Raw genomic sequence first — 18,837 nt, 5'->3', positions numbered from 1 at the left:
GAGGCACTTTCCTTCTTGCCAGTGTCAAATGGAAACGGTTGGAAGGGGTGAGGCAACAGCCTGGGAAGTGCAAACTTACAGTCTGTAAAAGGGGGCACTGCAGAACCTGGAGGGCTCCAGCACAGCTCTGTCAGTGATGAGGGACTCAGAATCAACAGCTGGTGTCAGGTTGGAAAACAGGATGGGGAACAGTGCAGCATACACCAGATAATGTTTGCTTTCAGAACACAGAACTGCATTCCTCCTCTGGGGAAATTGGGAGTGTAGGCAGATAACCTTTCAAGGGAGAATACTTGGGCTTGCTGAGGTTTAATAGCAAAAGCTCTTTTATTGCAGCATGAAGGCGTAAGATTTGCAAGTTGTGTCTTTGTGCAGCAGAGCAGGGAGCCAGTATCCCTCCCAGTATCACCCTTACCATTGCAGATTATTGTGAAGGGATCTAAACCCCCCTGGGATCCAGGATCTTGCCAATGAAGAGGAGGGTTCCAGTGGTGTCATCCCTCAGTACCAGAAGGAAGGGTCTGTCCACGTGGTATTCTATGGGGAAGGTCAGACGAGCAGCAGTGGCCCCAGGGTTTGGTGTGGATCTTTCCCCATCCTCACTAAGCTCCAGCATTGCCTTGTGTTGCACATGGGATAATCTCAGAGGTTTGGCAGAAATCTTGGAGAAATCAGGTGATGTAAAAAGTGATTGGAGCCCTGGAGAAAAGAGAGAAAGTTCCATTAGCTGGGGGCATGGATTGCAGCAGGGGGAGCAGCACTGCTCCTGTGATCCACGAGGGCAGGGAGCTGCTTGGGCTGAGGTTTTTGGGGTAACAGGGAGGAGCAGCTCCCATCTGCTTGTACTGAGCTTCACCCACAATCTCAGCAGCACTGCATGGGCTTGGTGGAGGGATGTGATAAAAAGCTGAGAAATCCTGGGTGAAGGTGATTTGGTTGCTGGTGAAATCTCCACAACCATAATTTAACAACCCACCAGCTTGATAATCTGAGAGCAGGAAGCACCTTGACCACTGCTTTGAGCCCTGCAAGGGGGGTGTGATGCACATACTTGTCTCCTTTATTGTGCTGCCAAGTGCCTCTTCGTGGTTCAGCTTTAGTTTGGGCAGGCTCAGCACAGCGTGGACTGTCTTCAGCTCCTTGTCCACATCATGGACAAACTCAGAAGTGAGGCTTTCCTCAATCAGAGTCATGTTCTGGGTCACCTTCGTGGGCAGGAAGAACATGGCACTGATTCCCTCTGTCAGGGGCAGCTGGGCAATCTGCAAGGACAGAAATAAGAGAGAGGTAAGAAAGGGTCACATCAATAATAAAGTTTTACCCATCCCTGTACCAAGCAGTGGCCTGATTCTCAGGCTGGAATCTCAACCTTTCCAGTGACCATTTGATCTTTTTCCCTGTTTGCTTTTATCTGACATGATGCTTCCTGACACTTCTGGTTTTTTCCCCAGGCTTTTATCCATCCTTGCTGCACTCTTCCTGCTATGGAAGTGCTCTCTCACCTGCAGCATTGCTTTGGGGAATTCTCACTTGAACACCTTTGAACTCATGCTCCAAGGAAAGATTAATTGAAAGAGGTAGAGATGGAAAAGTTTTGAGAGGTGTGCCCTGCTCTTCTTGCCCAACTTTAAGTCAAGCAATACAGGCTGGTAGGACCTGGGCATAATTTATATTTTGGATTGCTTGTGACATAGTTTGGGTAGAAGCAGGATATCCTAAGAGTCAACACACTGCCTTTCAAAAGAGGGATTGCAAAAGTAGCAATGATGGGAGGAGCAAGGCTGGGATGGGTTAACAGGCAGGTGTAGCTGAACCTGCTCCTCAGTGGGTTTAGGAGATCTTAGGCAATATTTGCTGTCTGACCTTGCAGTTGAGTTCTGAGTCAAAACCATATCTCAGGATGGCTTTGGGGTCTGACATCATGGACACCTTCACAGTCCTGTCCTCATCCAGGTGGAAGTCCTTCAGGGCAGTCTTCTTGGTGTCAAACTTGGTTTTCCATGTTCCTGTTTTATAAGAGAGAAAATGGAGGATTTTTCTGGAATAACAGCATATGAAACCAGGCTTATGCCTGTGGCTGAAAAATCTTGTGCTTTAATATACAGCATTTGTGCTTCAAGGAGTTGAGGCAGAACAGGGATAGAAATAGACTGATTGGAGCTACTGATTTACTGCCATCCTTGGCCCCTCCTTTTCATCTGAGAATTGGCTAAATGGCAAATAAATAATCAAGCCAGTGTATGGGTGGAGTAGCCAGTGGGAAGTTGATGTCTACTTATGTAATTACAAAACTATTTTAAAGGGTAACAGTTGTGTCAATGGATATAAAGTGCTTCTCTCCCCACCCTTTATTTTGCTCCTTGTCTCTAAGCAATAATTCTCCAGGACAGTGGCTTACAGCATGTTTAAGAACAGCTCTCTAGTATCAAATTGTTCCTTCTACAGTGGTAAGAAGGCTCAGAACACTCTGAGCTGTTCCTTCCCTAAATGGCAATATCCCATCTCTGAATGGAGTTCTGTGACCTTAAACTTCCCCCTCTGATTCTTACTGCAAACAGTTCAAGATTCAGCTTCCCAAGAGTAATAATTCCTCCCTCAGGACTATTTTTGTTCAGGTAGTCCTTCTTTACTAAACATTCTCAAACACTTTCTTCTCACACTCTCTGTTTGACAGCCTGTTTGCTTTATTGGAGGTGAGAGCATTCCTTCACATCTCCTCTAACACTTAATGCACTTTTTCTGTGTCCCAGCACCCAACATTCTTACCCTTGAAGAAAGCAGCCCCAGCAAGGAGAATGCTGACATCTGTGGGCATGTCCTTCATGAACCTCATGATCCTTCCCTTTGTCTGCTGCCTGGCCCAGGTGTTGATTTCTTGCAGGTCCAGCTGGGAGTTGCCACTCAGTGCCCTCGGCCTCATCTTGTAGGATTTCTCGAGCTGGCTGTGAAATCCAGGCCTTGCCCTGAGTCCTGGGGAATAAAAACATGGATGGCTGCAGCTAGCTCCCTTATCCAAACAATCTCCAGGCTGCAGGTGGCAATCCAAAGCCCAGCAGCAGGTCTCTCATAAAATATCTGGCCCTGTTTGTCTCCAGAAACTCAAATTCCTTTGAAGAGGAATATCTGAAAGCACATTAAGGAAAGTGATCCAAATCCTACAAATCCTACAGCCACCCATGCTGGAGCATGGGATAACTTTCTTCTGAAAACTGAAAAAAGGAGATAAGAACCGAAGGCTTGGACACAGCCATTCCCACATCAGCCTTTCTTCTTTCCCCAGCCTCCTTTCTGAGTACAGCTTACTCAACCTACTGGATTCTTGGAACCAGCAGGTTCCAAAAGATAGCTCTTAGCATTCTCAGCAGATGTTTATGGCATGCCAGAAGCAGACATTTCAAATAGCTCTGCAAGGAATTAAACAAAGGAATATGGCTGAGTGTTATCACAAATAGAAAACGTGATCTGTGGGTTCCTGGAAGCCAGCAACACCTGCCAGACAGCCTGGAGTGAAGGCAAAATTATCAGCAAGTTTCTTTTAGGTCTTCTGTGAGTTAACTGTTCTGTCACCAATGTCTTTGTGTGCATGTCTGGTCTTTTATTTAAGTGCACACAAACTTTCCAGGCTTTTCCTGGAGCAGCAGGAGCATTCCATGCCCTGTCTGCAGCCTGGCTCAGCAGGATGCCAGAGCCGTTAGTGCCGTGTGTTTTTATATATACACTCACACCAAAATAACTGCTGCTGACAGCTTTTTAGGTAAAATTTTATAGAGGGCAAGGAGGACTTTTACTTTTCTCCAGGATGATGCGGGAGGCACTTTTCATGCTCTTCTCAGGCCCAGTCACACTGCCCAGGAGCTCCTTGTAGGTGTCGTGGACCTCAGCCTTGTTGAGCAGATCGTAGAAGAGCGCGCGGGAAATCACATCCTCAGTTCGTTCTCCAGCCCCTGAAACGAGCAGGAAAACGTGAGGGAAGGGCTGCCAAACCTGAGGGGGGGGGTGTGGAAATGGGGCAAGGCACTCACCAAGGGAGAGGGCAGAAAGTGCAGTGGCCAGGCTGAAGGGGGACAGCAGCACGTTGGCCGTGGCCGTGCGCCCGGACTGCTGGCGGTACAGGTCGTAGCCAAAGTTGGAGACTGCAGCTGCCAGCTTGTTCACAGGGCTCTTGTAGAATGGATCTTCCTCTTCCTCACCAGCGTTGGCTCCATCAGCTGTGGCAGAGTTCTGGCAGGCCCAAGGAGTGCTTTGGTTAGGCTTGCAGGTGTGGTAAATGCTTCATAGGCAAACAACTACAGATATTCTTGAATGACTCACAGAAATATTGACTTAATATTACAGACGGTGTAGGAATAGTTACTTTAATGCCAAAGGCAGCACTGAGTTTGAAATTCTGCCTCCTGGTCATCCCCTGATGTAACTACTGTGGTTTTATCCAGGTAAAGCAGGAGTTAGTCTCATTATGTTGCTAAATAAAATCCCAGTAATTTAGGAGGGTGGTGCTTAATCCTTCGGTAAGAATCTCTAAAATTAAAATACCTGCTCCACACCTCTCCCCCTTGCTCTCTGCACATTGTCTCCCACTCACCTGCTCAGTAGCTGAGTTCTGGGTTCTGCTTGGGACAGTTAGGAGACCCAGGAAAAGGAGAACCACTGGAACCTGCATGCCTGGACCTACAGAGTAAGAATATGACAGAGAGAGTTTGAGCAATCAGGTAAATCCATCTCTACCACAGCTATTCACTGTACCTGGCTGTGACAGGAGCTGCAGTGACAGATGCTGCTGCTTGTCCTTCCAGTTGTGAAACACACACCTGATCTGAGCCAGGTTTCCTTCTCTAGTTGCAATTATCCAGCCAGACTGGCCCCAGTGACTTTAAAATTGGGCAAGCACAGGGTGTGGGTGTGCCTGAGCACAAAAGCAGATGTGTGTGGCCCAAACCACACTGATGCTGGCAGTTACTGAGTGCCAAGGTCCAGAAAAGCACCAAATCATTGCTTCTGAGTCTTGGGCTTCAGAAAACTTAAAGATTTCATTTATACAAGGTACCAAATCCATGTTGTTGAATGGGGTGAAGGCAACACTGACTGGTACTGCTTTGATATACAAATTACCTGCCTCAGGCAGCAGTTTGCTTTTTCTTGTGTCTACATGTACCTGTGTCCATTCTTTGCTTCTTATTTGCAATCTGATGAAGTAAAAGAGGTTTCTTAAAAGACAATAAGGAAACCTGGAGAAGTGAAAGGCAGAGCTTGGCTCATTGAACATTTTAAATGGAGGTGGGAGAAAAGCACCAAACTCCCCAAAGCTGTTGCTTGTGTGGAATCCACTTCTCACCACTGCAGTTCTGGGATGAGTGGCCCTTCCAGACAGATCTGTCTGGTCCAGAAGGGCACTGAGCAACCCAGGGCTTTGCTGTGGGTAAAACCAGAGCTATGAAGGGTCCTGCCCCCGAGAACAGACGCCACCGAGGCTGGTCTGAGGCAATGTTTAGATAGATTCCCAGAAATTAAAGGAAGAGGGTTGTATTTAACTAACCCCTGTCATCCAGGCAACTGGAGAAATCAGAGGAAGAACATGTGTTTCAGATTAAACCCAGCTACAAAGAAAAACACGCCTGCTGCTAGAAATACACGTGGCCACAACAGCCCCAGCTCAAGACCCCGTTCAGGCAGAGTGAGAGGCAGTTTGCTGTTTTTGCTGCTTCCCTTGCCTGCCTTTTCTTCTCCAGGCAGCTCTCCCTTGGAGAAAAAAGCATCACAGGGGAGGTTTTAAGCTCCCATCTGTGTTCAGCCAGTGTAACACAGACGTGGTACCCTCTTTCCCCACCCTGCGCTTGCATCCTGCAACCTGCTGCCATCCCAGCTGCAGAGTGGGTGAGGTTTGTGGTGCAGGAGATGTGGATCAAGAGGATTTACTGATGGTGTGATAGTGGATGTGGTGCTGGGATTGCTCCTGTCGTTCCCAGAGATTTACAGCTGGAAGAGAGATGCCACAAGTCCTGCCTGAGTCTCAGTCTGACAGGTTAAGCAAGGGCTCTGTGAGGCTGCTGTGCCAAGCTGCTCTCCTGCATGCTGAGACGAAGAGCTTTGGCCCAATCTAGCTCAGAGATGAAGCTTTTCCATGGAGCATAACCTTTTCCCTGAAGAAAAAGAAAATAATCTCAACACAACCTCTGCTTCCCGCTATACTGAGCTCCTGGGAGCATGAGAGCAGAGATTGGTTTTGCAGATTTGTATTGTTTTTGCCAGTACTGTCACCAGCTTCATATTTCTCAGACTTCGCCAAAAAACAATTTCCATTTAAAAAAGACAAAGCCTTTTGAGTTTGAATTGGCCTGAACATCTGGATTCTATTTGTATTTCTCTTAGCACACGGCCAGAAACGCAGAGAAAAGAATTTGGTTGGATTGGAGGTGGGATGGTTTCAGGCATGATATTAAAATCTGTGGCTGCCTTGAAGGAGAAGAGAAGGAGCATCAAAAAGCACAGGAAGAAAACCTTGAGAAATGAGCTGAGAAGGAACTTTGTGTCTGGGAGTTGTCAACTTGGGAAGGCCTGCAGGTGCGAAGGAAATATTTTACTTTCCACCTACAGTGGTACAGGTCTCTCACATCATTTATAAACACTTCAGGCTTTAGAGGTGCTGTGAAACAGGACCCAGAGCTCAGGCTGCTCCCTCTGCTTGCTCCACAGCTCCTGGAGCATCCTGCAGCCAGAGGATTTGACTGTCACACCACCACAGACAAAGAACACATTCCCAGCTGCTTGAAAGGCACAAACCCCACCCCAGTTCCCCAGCACGGCTCAGCCACCGATGCTGGTGGCTCCCCATCCTTGCTGAGGTCTCTTGGTGGCAATCCCACCTGCAGGAGAACCGTTCTTCCCATTCCCCAGGTGCTCTGAGAGCTGCCCAGCCTCAGCTGCTGCCCTGTGCTGCCCTGGCCCAGGTGAGCTGTCCCCGGGCTGTCCCTGGCTGTCCCCGGGCTGTCCCCGGGCTCTCCCTTACCTGGGGCTCCTCTCGGCCGCTGCTCTCAGGGCTCCCAGCGGCTGCGAGGCGAGGACAGTGCGGGTTTGGTGCAGCCACTTCTGCTTTTTGCTGCTTTCCCCCAGCCCAGCCTTCGGCAGGCTTCAGGTTACAGGCTTCCCAGGGCTCTCTTAAAGTGCTCTGCTCCCATTTTCTGCCCCTGCCACCCCTCGCCCTGAATTGCACCAAAATTTTCATCCCTTTTTTCACCCCAAAACAAATACCTGTGCCAAGGGCAGCCTGGTGGGTGTAAAGCACAGGTAGGAAAGGCAAACACTCCCTGCTCTGCTTGAGCAGGTCTTTTATCCCTGCAGTTCTGCCATAGGTCACATCAGGGAATTCCTTCTGTCTCAGAGGTATGGTTAATGCAGCAGTGTTTAATGGATTTATAGATTTATGTCCAAGGTTTAATGGAGAGACTGTGGAAACAGGATTCTGTTGTTTGAGGCAGTTGAGATGCTGGGAACTGCTTGTATCCAGTGATAGTTATAGTTAACAAGAAATCATTAACTGGCTTAAAGTTTTTGGCTGAAAAGAAAGAGGCTGGAAAGCCAAGGACTTGTTAAAAAAAGAAGATGAATTAAGAGAATCTTGTAGAAGCTTTCAGAATGATAAATGATATGGAGAAAGGAGAGGGACAGAGGAGTTCCATTATTGCTTTCCACAGGAGGCTCAAGGGGAGCACCCACCCATGCACATTTAAATCAAGGGAGTGTATTTTTAAACAAGTATTAAATTGTAAAACTCATTATAGCTAGATATTGCAGGAGATGAAAGATAAAAATAGATTTGAGGTTAAAAGCCCAACCCAAACCAAATTAGTGGAAGAAAGGTCCCCTGAAGGCCAGCTGGGCAATACAGCCAGGGAACAGAGGGTTTTGCTTGACCCTTGCCGTTCCTTTTTTCCTCAGCCATTGTTACTGGAAGGAGCAGGACACTGTACATGATGCAGCTGACCAGACCCAGCTGTTTGTCTGTTTGGAAATGCTGCAAAGGCCCCTAGGCTGGGACATCTCTCTGGGCTCATTGCCAGCAGGTGCCAAGGAGCACTGAGCTCACCCAGTGCCTCAGCAAAGGGGAAGGATGGGCTCAGAGCTGCATTACCTGCTGGCTTTGCGAGCCAGGAGAGCAGATCAGGTGTGCCCTGAGATTAGCCAGTGCTTCAAAGGCCACCCCTCCTAACCAGAGGGGTTTCTGAAAGCTCTGCCTTCAGCTTGCTCTGTGCAAAATCATCTGCAGGGAGAAAATTGTGCTTGTTATTCTTCCAGTCTCAGGCCAGGAATGGGGGTGTTGGCTGTGGAGATGTTTTCTGGTGGTTTTCATCTCTTTGTGATACCTTGTTTGTGGTGTTAAAATGCCCTTTGTGGAAGGAGCACTAGAGAAGTTTTTATGCCTTGTCTCTATCTTCAAATGAAAACCCATCTGTTTAAATACAGGTTTGGTTTTAAAACCATTTAAATCAGAGTGGTAGTTTCATAGAATGTTATTACAGACCAAATCCAGCTTTATTCCTGTAGGTGAAGGGTGTTCCTGAAATGGTGCATTAAACTCATCTAACAAAATCAGTTTTATTAAATCAATACAAACATTTTGCTGTTGTTCTGGTTTGGTCTCTGTGTGCTCTCTGACAGGGTTCACCTCTGCTGTGGAAGTAGTGCTGATATGAATTTGCTCTAGGTAAGGAAAAAAACACATCTAATATGAAAGAAACTGGGACTTATTTGATATTCTGAGCCAGTGGTGCAGATGGATAGAGCAGACACCCTGTGCTAGTCATGTCTTTTCAGAATACAGCTCCGTCAAAATGAAAGCTTTAGCAATGCAAAGTGGAAACTCCTGAGCAGAAACATTAATATTACTTTGCATTTTACAAACTGCCTCTTCTGGAAAGTCAGTGGAGTGAAAAAGAGTCTTATGGTTGGTGTAACTGATAATTTGTTGAGCGAAGCACAGTCATGGAGGGCTGCTGTACTGTCAAATAAGATGAAATTAATAGTTTGACAAGAATAGCTTGCAGGAGGAGTGATGGCAGCAAGACAGAAAATAGGAAATAAGAACCAAGCTGTTCAGGAAACTGAGAACAAGGGGAAAAACTTTATAAAAGCAGGAGCTGGAGGGCAGAGGCGTGAAGAGGAAAACTTGAGCTTCAAATTTTGCAGCGGTTGCAGTGCAACAGGGTGGCATTCAGGGAGGCTACAGTAGCCAAAGAAGACTTACCTAAGGCATGGAATGGTATTTCTGAATGCTAGGAATGAATCTGTATAAATAAATAAGCTAAAATGTTCCCTGTGGGCCAGAGCTGTGCCCTCTCGTAAGAAAGGCTGAATTCTTGTGGGTTTACTTGTTAAAATTGCAGGGCTCTGTAATTACAGCCTCTTTCTGCAGGGTTTGTGTCATGACATTGGTTAGAGGGGTAGGCATTATCTTCGGCCGTTCTTCCCCTTTTAGACTGGAAGAAATGCATAATTGGAGGCTGGAGCCAGGACTCTTTTATTGCCCAAAGTTGCCTGCATCCCCTAAATTCATGGTTAGTGAGTCAGTCCTGCTCTTATGCCAGCAGATGGTGCAGACTATGCAGGGACGGAGGCTCCCAGAAGCATTCTGCTCCTTCCTTTGAGGGAAGGCAGCCTTCCCAAGAGAGGAGAACACTGCCAGAAGGATGGCCCTTGGGCTCCTTAACTGCTGCTCTGCAAGAACACAGCACCATCCTTTCCACCCAGCAGCTGAGAGAGTTTGGAAGCAGAAATTACTATGCACAGGAGTTGTTTTGTACAGAAGTATTCATGAATTTTTAAGTGGTAGGATGGCTTGGTTGGGTGGAGAGACCCCAAAATTCCTTGATAGAATCATAAAATGGGTTAGTTTGGAAGGAACCTTTAAGATCATCCTGTTTCAGCCCCCCTGCCATGGGCAGGAACACCTCCCATTATCCCAGGTTGCTCCAAGCTGTCCTTGGACATTTCCAGGGATGGGGCAGCTTCCCTGGACAATCTGTGCCAGGGCCTCATGGGCTTTTTTAGGGCACTGCTGCACTGGAACAAGGACCCATCTCAGACCAAAGGGCAGCTGTAACTGGACATTGTCTTTTGCCAAAACGAAAGCAGTGACATTCAGCTGCAGGTGTCAGAATCTTTCCTTCTCTCCCTGGAAGCTGTCCCAGCCATCCAAATCACAGGTAACAGATGCCAGATCAGCACCTTTGACCCCCTGAGCAGATCCCAGCATTTGTCAGGTTTTACCCAAGAGAAAGGTTAAGGTCTGCTCCATCCCTGCTTATCCCTGCATTGCTGCTCACAGGCCAAACACCCTCCTGACCCTGTGCCACTGAGCTCATGCCCTAATTCAGGGAATTCTGCCATCTCACAAAGCCAGCTCTGACCCAGAGAGCATCCATCCCCTGCACACTTGCCAGGGGAGATGCCCACAATTTGTTGGACTTGGCCCTTGGAGAGTCTTTACAGACTTGCCATTTCACCTCACAGCCCCTGCTGTTCCCTGTGACAAGGTGTAGCAAAAACCAGATCCTTTGCCATAACCCCTCTTTTCTTTTCTTCTATCATGCCCAGATTTTTTTCCTCCCGATGTTTACAATTAATAAATTTCTGTGCCTTTTCTCTGTTGGGTCTTTCAATGCAACACCTTCAGCAAACACATTCTGCTTTATTCTTTATTATTCTGCCAACAAAAAAATTACTAAAAAACACTTTATAAAACATGCCTTGAAAAATCTAACATCACCCAGCCTCTAGAAGAAGGGCTGGAGAGGCAAAATTACCCAGCCTCTAGAAGAAAGGCTGGAAAGAAGGATCCAAAGGGAGGGGTTTTCCTACAGCAGAGCCTCCTACATCAGATCCAAACAGCCAAGGAGTGGGAAAAGGGAATCTTTGAAAAGAGCCCATGCCTTGAAGAGGTTGTGACTCATCCTAGGGAAGACAACTGTTTTCTGGTCCAGTTGCTCTGGAGGTCGCTGTCTAGGTGGGCACAGATGGTTTCAGAGGAACACGGAGGGATTCGTGTTCCAGAACTGCGGAAGGAAGAGCCACACTCAGACAGCCCTGGCTGATGTCCAAGCTGCCAGATGCTAATGATGATTCCAGGCTACAGGGGACTCTAATAAGATCTTAATGAAGACTCTAATAACAGTCTGGGGACAAGAAAGCCTCCCTTCCATGACTGAGAGCCCTGGAAGGGAAATCCAGGCAGAACAAGGTTTTCAGGTTCAACAGAGGGGAGCCTCAGCCTGGAGAAACTCAAAAATCCCAGGACTGGTCTCTAGGGATCTGGAAAGGAAAACAGCAAGGAATTGCCCCCCTGTGGCCTCTCCCAGCTGGTCCAGAGGGTCAGGCAGGAGTCCCAGAACACTCAGCTGTGCCCTCTGTTATTTGGGCACGCGGTTCTTGTTGGCATCTGTGGCTTCACCCGAGTCCTGTGGCTCTCGGATCTGGGGAGCAGCATCTGGGTTGGGGTTCTGGACACTGCCAATGAAAAGTGGGATCCCTGTTTCATCCTCAAAGATGATGAAGACAAAGGGCCTGTCGAGGCTGAAGGCAGAGACCGAGCGTGACAGCACCACACTGGTGGCAGCAGAGGCCTCCACCCCATCTTCTCTGAGCTCCAGGGTGGCCTGGTGCTGGACACTGGACACAAAGAGAGGCTCCTCTGTGATCTTCTGGAGATTTGGGCTCGTGAACAGCTCCTGGAGGCCTGCAGAGAAATGAGACCAAGTCGGTGCTGTGAGTTCTGAGTTTTCTCAAATCTGTCTGAAGAAAGAAATTCCCTGATCTGTTGCTCCATGTGCTGCCCACCATGGAGGACTGGAAAAACAAGAGAAACAAAAATTCCACCTGTTTAAGAATAGTAGTGTAAGAACTTGAAGTCATCCTTAAAAAGCAGCACCAAGTCTGAAGACTCCTTCTAGCTAGGCTGGAAACACTTCAATAGAGATTATTTTTTCTATAGAGATTATTTTTTCTACAGAGATTTTTTTTAAGCAATTCTTTGCAAAACAAAGTGAACTCTTAAATTATTCTCATCCAGAAAAGCAGCACCTGGTGTTTTATTTCAGCTCCAGGTTTTGGGATCTATATTTTCTCTGTTGACAATTTCCATGTCCACTGAATGAAATGACAAAGAGACTGAGATTGATGCACGGGGGAAGCTGGTCTTGGCTACAACAGGAAGAACTCGTAGAGGCTGTGAGAAGCTGTGAATTCTCTGTAGTATCATCTTGTTGGAGCAAAACATTTGGTGCCAGGCAAGCAAGGAGTAAGGAGGAGGAGAGGAAGGAGAGCTGGGAGGGTTTGGAGCTCTGGAGCAAGCTGTGAGGCACAGCTTTAGAAACAAGGGTGGCAGCTTTGGGTGTCAGTGAACAGATTGATCTTGTTCTGTGCAAACCCTGCCAGGGGCCTTACCCATTTGGCTGAGAACCTGGTTGAGTTCCAGCTTGAGGTCCAGCTTTATTTTGGGGATCTTCACCATGGTGGGCACCTCTCTGGGGAAGAGCCTGCACAGTTGTTTGTAAGGGAAGTTCTCCAGCACGTGAGAGGTGTCCCTGGTGTTGTGGTTTGGTACAATGACCACAAAACTCGCATTGCTCTTGAAGGGAAACTTGGCCACCTGGAAATGAAACCAACCAGAGAAGGATTCAGGGAAAAGGAAGGGAAATCCACAAAGTTATGCTTTTAATTTAGTCATTTTCTAATTGGTCTACAGGGCCACTCTTGCTGGCAGATGAAAACAGCCTGGTGAGAAGGAGGGATCTGATTTCTCCAGAGGAGAATTTGTTGGGATAACAGCTTTAGGTTTTAGTATTGGCCACTGGCTGATAAAGGTTGAGCACATGGCAGAGTGAAAGCCCACAGCTTGCCCCACTCTGGATTCTGAAAAACTCCAACAGCACATTGTCTGAGGGGATTCCTTTCCATATTTCCTCATTTATCTTTAATTCAGGGCTTTAAAATTCTATTATTTCCCAGTTAGTCTGAATATCTCTTTGTGGTTTTTCCTAGAGATTAAAAGTGAAGTTTCAACATTCTTGCTGGAAGCAAGGACAAAGAATGATTATTGAATTTTTGTGTGCTATGCCTGTTAAAAAAAAATGTTTTTTTGGAGGGAATGCTTTCAGTTAGTATAATACCACAGCAAGAGGAAATTCCAGTGAAAATTTGCTGTACTCCTGAGAGATCTCTACCTGAATATCCTGGGACTCCAGGGTAAACCAGCTCAGGGGGTACTGGTGGGCTTTCATCATCTCAACTGGGACCACAAACTCATTGTCAAGGTGGAACACATCTGGCCCAGTGAAGCTTGCATTAAACTTATTCCTCCAAAACCCTGTAAAAAAATAAAAGTTTTGAGAGCGATGAAGTTCAATTTGAGTAGAAAACCAGAAACTGCTGAGCTGACACTCCTCCTATCTTGAGTTCTCTAACAAGGCCAGGAGTGACCAGGGAAATGAAAATACAGCAAAGAGAAGTCAGTACCAAGGCTGGAAGAGTCCTAACAGCAGGAAACTCTTATCATCCAGAGAGAAACTATGGAATAACAAAAAGAACACGGATTAATCCTCATGCCTCAGCGTGGGAGACTACTGAAGGCTATGGAGATAAAAGAAACTATGTTTGTGCTTTGAAAAATGGGGAGTATTGCCTCTGTGCTGCAGAGGGGGAAACACAGCTCCAAGACCAAGGTAAAACCTTTGTAGATTTGCACTGGAAGTGTTTGGTCTGTGCACAGCCCTCAGGGAATTAAGAAAGGAAGATGTGGCCGACCACTGTGCTGCAGTCAGAGAGGAATCCACAGAAGCTGCCTCTGAGCTCTGTGGTGGGTGTGCAGAGCTGCAAACGACCTGGTTCATCATTTGGGTTGGAAAAGACCTTTAAGATCACCGAGGAGATGAGCAGGGATGTGCCACTGCCTGGGATCCTGAACCAGGAGGCAAAGATGCCGCAGGTCCCACCTGCTGTGTCCTGGCTCTGCTGTCAAGGAACATTTTTAGCACATGTGAAGCAGTTGGGAATTATTACTGTAAAGAAATCTAAGCAAGAGGAGCAGCAGATGCACAAGAACAAGCAGATTGCCTAGCAGGAAGCGAGGAGAGGCTGTTCAGCTACAGGGCTTGCAGAAAACTGGAGTTCTGACTATTTCCTCTTGAAAAAAAAAATGAGGAAGGGCTGTGGAGCTCACCGTGGAAATAGATGGCATTGAGCAGGAGCATCACTGTGTTCTGAGGGAGCTGCTGGAGGAAGGAGGGAATTTTTCCATGAGTGACATCCTTTACCCAGTTGTTTATGGCCACGAGGTCGTCCTGATTGATCCCAGAAAGGGTCTTGGGCTTTGCTCCATAGAATTTCTCTGAATCCTCCAGGAACTTCTCTTTCACCTCAAACCCTGGCAGAGGGGAGGAATGATGGGAAAGCTTTGCTCAGTGTGCTATGACACTCCCCAAGAGGAGGAAATGGGGGAAATTGATGTCTGCAGGGTGCTTCCATCACTCTGTGTGACTGGGAGGTTTGTCCTACACCAGTCCAGCCCTTCCTCTCACCTTTCTGCAGGTACAGACGTGACCCCAGGCTCAGGGTGGACTCTGAGAGCCTCCTGCCAAGGGTGCCCAGCATCTGGTGGAGGCAGGGCACTGACTCCAGGTGCATCACCTCCAGCAAACGCTTCTCTGTCTGATTTGCTGCCCCTAAAAATCAAATTCCTGTTAGGTCTCATGCTCACAGAGTGGAAAACAGGGATGTTACTCTGGCTGCCTCTTGTTAGAGACACGCTGTGCCTCACAAAAGAGGCTGCAGAAATCTGAGAGCCCGAGCCTCAGAGGGCAGCTTCAATTGTAATCATGGCTAATTAAAGCTGCAGGAGCAAGGATAAGTGGAAGGGACTGTGTTTCATTTGCATCTGGTTGCTCATGGCTCTGGGAGAGGAGCTGGGGCAGGGAATGGTGGCTTTGCCACTGAGAATTACCCAGAGCCAGGTGGGACAGGGCGAGGGCGATGCTCAGGGGGGACAGGACCACGTTGCTTCTGTTGGACTCCAGCTCCACCTCTCTCAGGAGATCAATGCTGAATCTCATCAAGCCATCTGCCAGCTTCTGGCTCGTCTTCCAAGTCATCTCACAGCTTTTATCTCCCTCCTCTTCAGCAGAGGCATTTTCCCCAGGTGATTTCTCCCCACGACAGCCCCCAGCCCCGGCTTCATCTTCTGAGTTCCAGGCATGCCTCGAGTCTGGCAGGGTGCTGGGGAATGCTGACATGGCTCCATCCTTCTCCTGGAAGCTGTCATAACTAAATTCTACCATCTTTCCTTCTGGCAGGGCTGGGATGGCTCCCACCAAATCTGACTGCGCAATTCCAGCACTTTTCACATCCTGGGGAGAAACAAGGAGAGAGCACAGTGACACCCTCATGGGCTGTCACTGCACACCCAAATGGGCTGAGGAAACTGGACTGCTCTGCTCTGGTGATGGTTTTGCTTCAGTTTCCCTTTAACCCTGAGGATAACGGTTTGGAAAAGAGGTCTTGGATCCTGTGAAAATGGACCCAGTGAGGGCCTGGCAGTGGTTCCTCCTCCACTTGCTCTCAGGAAAGCTCGAGGGCAAGACCCACCACCAGCTCAGCACATGTCCTGTGCCTTCAGCATTTACAGATCCATCATGCTCAGCCTTGATTTCATCTCCTCCCCTCACACATTTTAGCAGTGCCCACCTGCCTCACACTGCTCACCCCTTCTGCTGCTGTCACAGCCCTGATCCAGTTTGGCTCAATTCCTCCTCCAGGCATCTCTGTTTTCTTGACCTGTGTGTTCTGTTCCATCCTCCTTCTCTCTAAATTCCCTCATTTTCCACTCTTCTAAGCTTTAGCCTTTAGCACTGCCACTGCTCTCCTCACATTTGCATGACCTGAAACATCCCAGGCTCAATGGGCTGGACCAGCTACAGGCCTTTCTCCCTGTCATCCTCACAGCTGGTGGTTTCCCTCACCTTTCCTTATCAATCAGAAATTAAACCGTCCACCTGCCAGCCCCTGTACAAACCATGCTGATGTTAACTCCATACTCTGCTGTTATTTGGGGTGGAGCTTCCAACACAGCATTGGCAGCAGCTGGGAGTAAATCCTGCAGAAAAATGGACTTTCCCATGGCACTGGCTCATCCCTTCTCAGTAAAAAACTGCAAATCCACAGCAAAACTTCACCCTCCTTGGGTGGAACCCATCAGTGCTTACCCTCAGCTTCCCATCCTTGTCCAGGAACAGACGGTGCTGCTCGATGCCATGTGCCAGCTGTGGGGGGAAAAAAATCAACAAAAAAAAAAAAAAACCAAATCAGGTCCCTCTGAATTCCCAGAGTTTGTTTTCCCTGCTCCCACTGCAGTCCCCACATGGGCAGGATTTTGGGATTCAAACCCATGGGGAGGTGGAAGTGAGGAGCAGCTGGAGACACTGCAAACACTGGATTTGTTTAGAAATGGATCAGGCCAGTCTGGCACAAAATAATGGATCCTTTTGAGAGTGAGCAGTGGGGTTTTGCAATCTCAGTTCTGACAGGGATCCAGATTTAAGAGTGGGGGTGGGGGGAGGAGGAAAAACCTGCTTTTCAAAAAGTTCCCGTTAACTCCTGCAGGTCACGGTCACCAAATAGAGTTTGAGGTCAAGCTCCAAAAGAAAAAATTCTACACAAATATGAATAATATTGAAAATGTTATATATAAGACTGAAATATTATATATAATATTGAAAAAATATATATTTATAATATTTTATATAATTATTATATAATTATTATATTCTATTATATAATTATTATATTATTTAATAATACTATATTCAATATTTATAATATTATATATAAATATTCAAAATATTATATGTAATATTATAAATATTGAATACATATATGTAATATTATAAATATTGAATGAAAATAAGAACATCCACAACTATTTGAGCTGGGTAAAAGATTAGAAACCTTGCTGGTGAACCTCCTCCACCAATCTGCCTTCCAGGGCTTTTCTGGGTGGTATTTACCCCATGGGAGCCACCAGACCTCCCTTGCTCTTTGCTGGAGTAGGAACTTACCCTTGGGAGGCTGTGCAGAGCAGCCAGGCAGAGCAGCCCCCAGAGGAACCCCATTTTCCTGGAACACAAGGACCAGCCGGGAGAGGAGTGAGTTATTTCCAGCTGCAAGCTCTGCCTGTTCAGCTCTGCAGGGAGAGAATTATCAACCTGGCCAAACAGGTTGGCACGGGAGCTCGTGGAAAGCAACGGGGAGATGAACAAAGCTGCAAAGGAACAACACAGGGCCCTGGTGCCAAGGCAGGGAAATCAGAGAGGAGCAGGGGCCCGCAGCCAGGCTGGGCTGGGATCCTGCCTGTCTGACCCTGCTGCCCTGGTTTCTCTGCATTGCAAATGGTGTTTCCCTAATCAGTGCTGCCCACGCTGTGCCGCTGGAAGGAGACAAGAGCCTCTCTGCTCCTTCCCCATGGAAACAACCGGGATACAGGCACAGCATCCTCAGCCGTGCCCCAGGGAGAAGGGCTACTGACCTGCGGGTGCCCAGCAAGTGCTGTCAGGGAGGGAGTTTGCAGCTATGAAGTGCAATATCAGAGCAATTTCCCAGCATTGTGTCCTGCAAGGGGGAGTCCTCCCCTTCCCAGCACTCATTTTTTTTCCCTTTTGCTGGCAAACCCCGCCTCTCCCCGATCCCTGCTCCATTTCCAGACCGGGACAGGGCTGCCAGGGTCACAGCAAAACCCCACCCAACGCTTCACCCGGCCACTTTTCCCTTTCTGACAGAAATAAAATACCTTCTCCTTCTCATAAAAACCTCCACGCCAAAGCCCTGCCCCCTGCATGGTGCCCACATTTAATTCCTGGGGCTGCTTTCCACTCCCCAAGCAGTCCTGACTTCACCCAGAACTGCTGGGCTGAGATCCCACTTGAGGCCATTTCACTCTTCCCCTTCCTTCACCCCAAATCCTGCAGCCCCAAATACCCCAAATAAACACCCCAAATAAAAACACCCCAAATAAAAACCCCAAATCCCCCTTTTCCTCCCTGGTGCTGCCCCATCCTTTAACCCTCTGCCAAATTCACCCCTCTCTCCCAGAGGGCCATTGCAGGAGCCCTCATTTCTGTCAAATCCTTTGGTTTCTCCCTTACCTGAGGCTGTTGATGTCCACGTTGGAGCTGGCAGCTGCTTTAGCCTGTCCAGCAGCTCTGCATGGGGCACACAGAGCTCTGGTCCAGCCCCCCCTTCCCAGCAGTGACCTTCAGCACCACCCCCTGTTTGAGAATTTGGCAGGCAAATATTGACCCACAGCATCCGGGTAAACATTTCTCTGGGGGAGAAGAGCGAACCTCTGGTGCTTTTGGAGATGGGGACACGCTTTTGGGGCTGCTGGGGCTTCAAGACATCCTTAAAGATCCAAAACTCCCACCAGCAGAAGTAATTTGCAAGTGGCTGCACTTTGCATTCACTCCCCATGCTAGAATATTCTCTTTTATTCATAAAATGCAGGGCTGGGTGTTTATTGCCACAGGGCTGTCTGGTTTGGGGATTTTCTCTGCTGAAAGCCCCAGCTCTGCAGTGTGAGGCACTGGTTTAACAGAGGTGCCCAGGGGGCTGTGGCTGCACACAGCAGCTCCGAGGGCCAGGCTGGGCTGAGCCAGGAGCAGCTGCTCCCTGCCCTGGGGCACAGCACGCTCCAGAGCTCGCCAGGGCAGCAGGTCCCGGTGCCCAGGGCATGCACACACTGCTGGGACACAGAGGAACAGCCCTGGGGACGGGCAGAACTCCAGCAGAGCTGCCCTGAATGCA

General features: G+C 48.1%; 2 protein-coding genes across 5 annotated transcripts; both read right to left on the bottom strand.

Annotated features, from left to right (window-relative positions):
* Positions 1-303: 303 nt before the first annotated feature.
* On the bottom strand, positions 304-7,134 carry SERPINF1 (serpin family F member 1). The gene is made up of 8 exons (XM_063174174.1): positions 7,004-7,134; positions 4,583-4,668; positions 4,023-4,221; positions 3,789-3,944; positions 2,767-2,970; positions 1,864-2,006; positions 1,052-1,262; positions 304-699 (listed from the first exon to the last, which is right to left on the bottom strand). Exons 2-8 carry the CDS (start codon positions 4,658-4,660, stop codon positions 440-442), a joined length of 1,251 nt encoding a protein of 416 aa, XP_063030244.1. The 5' UTR covers positions 4,661-4,668; positions 7,004-7,134; the 3' UTR covers positions 304-439.
* A 3,540-nt stretch (positions 7,135-10,674) lies between these two features.
* SERPINF2 (serpin family F member 2) lies at positions 10,675-18,522 on the bottom strand. Of its 4 annotated transcripts, none has more exons than XM_063174034.1 (9): positions 18,180-18,522; positions 17,097-17,299; positions 16,245-16,301; positions 14,987-15,389; positions 14,565-14,708; positions 14,207-14,410; positions 13,212-13,354; positions 12,433-12,637; positions 10,675-11,725 (listed from the first exon to the last, which is right to left on the bottom strand). In XM_063174034.1, the coding sequence occupies exons 1-9, from the start codon at positions 18,502-18,504 to the stop codon at positions 11,400-11,402; spliced, it is 2,010 nt and encodes a 669-aa protein (XP_063030104.1). In that variant the 5' UTR covers positions 18,505-18,522; the 3' UTR covers positions 10,675-11,399. The 4 variants fall into 4 exon arrangements, with proteins under 4 accessions (XP_063030104.1, XP_063030105.1, XP_063030106.1 ...); XM_063174035.1 differs by having other exon boundaries at positions 17,097-17,221; positions 18,180-18,519; XM_063174036.1 differs by having other exon boundaries at positions 17,097-17,154; positions 18,180-18,510.
* Positions 18,523-18,837: the final 315 nt, after the last annotated feature.

The sequence above is a fragment of the Melospiza melodia genome, chromosome 21, assembly GCF_035770615.1.
Source record: "Melospiza melodia melodia isolate bMelMel2 chromosome 21, bMelMel2.pri, whole genome shotgun sequence".
NCBI classification, from domain to species: Eukaryota; Metazoa; Chordata; class Aves; order Passeriformes; family Passerellidae; genus Melospiza; species Melospiza melodia.
This window is presented reverse-complemented; position numbering and strand designations above follow the sequence as displayed.

What these genes read in the sequence shown, in the direction of transcription:
- SERPINF2 (XM_063174034.1), bottom strand. Translation starts at nt 18,504, where the DNA reads ATGGGGAGTGAATGCAAAGTGCAGCCACTTGCAAATTACTTCTGCTGG. An exon ending in ACAAGGATGGGAAGCTGAGG is followed by an intron (nt 15,390 to 16,244) that starts GTAAGCACTGAT and finishes GTTTCTCCCCAG; the next exon opens with GATGTGAAAAGTGCTGGAAT. An exon ending in CCTGTCCCACCTGGCTCTGG is followed by an intron (nt 14,709 to 14,986) that starts GTAATTCTCAGT and finishes TTTGATTTTTAG; the next exon opens with GGGCAGCAAATCAGACAGAG.
- SERPINF1 (XM_063174174.1), bottom strand. Translation starts at nt 4,660, where the DNA reads ATGCAGGTTCCAGTGGTTCTCCTTTTCCTGGGTCTCCTAACTGTCCCA. An exon ending in AGAACTCAGCTACTGAGCAG is followed by an intron (nt 4,222 to 4,582) that starts GTGAGTGGGAGA and finishes TGGGCCTGCCAG; the next exon opens with AACTCTGCCACAGCTGATGG. An exon ending in TGGGGCTGCTTTCTTCAAGG is followed by an intron (nt 2,007 to 2,766) that starts GTAAGAATGTTG and finishes CTTATAAAACAG; the next exon opens with GAACATGGAAAACCAAGTTT.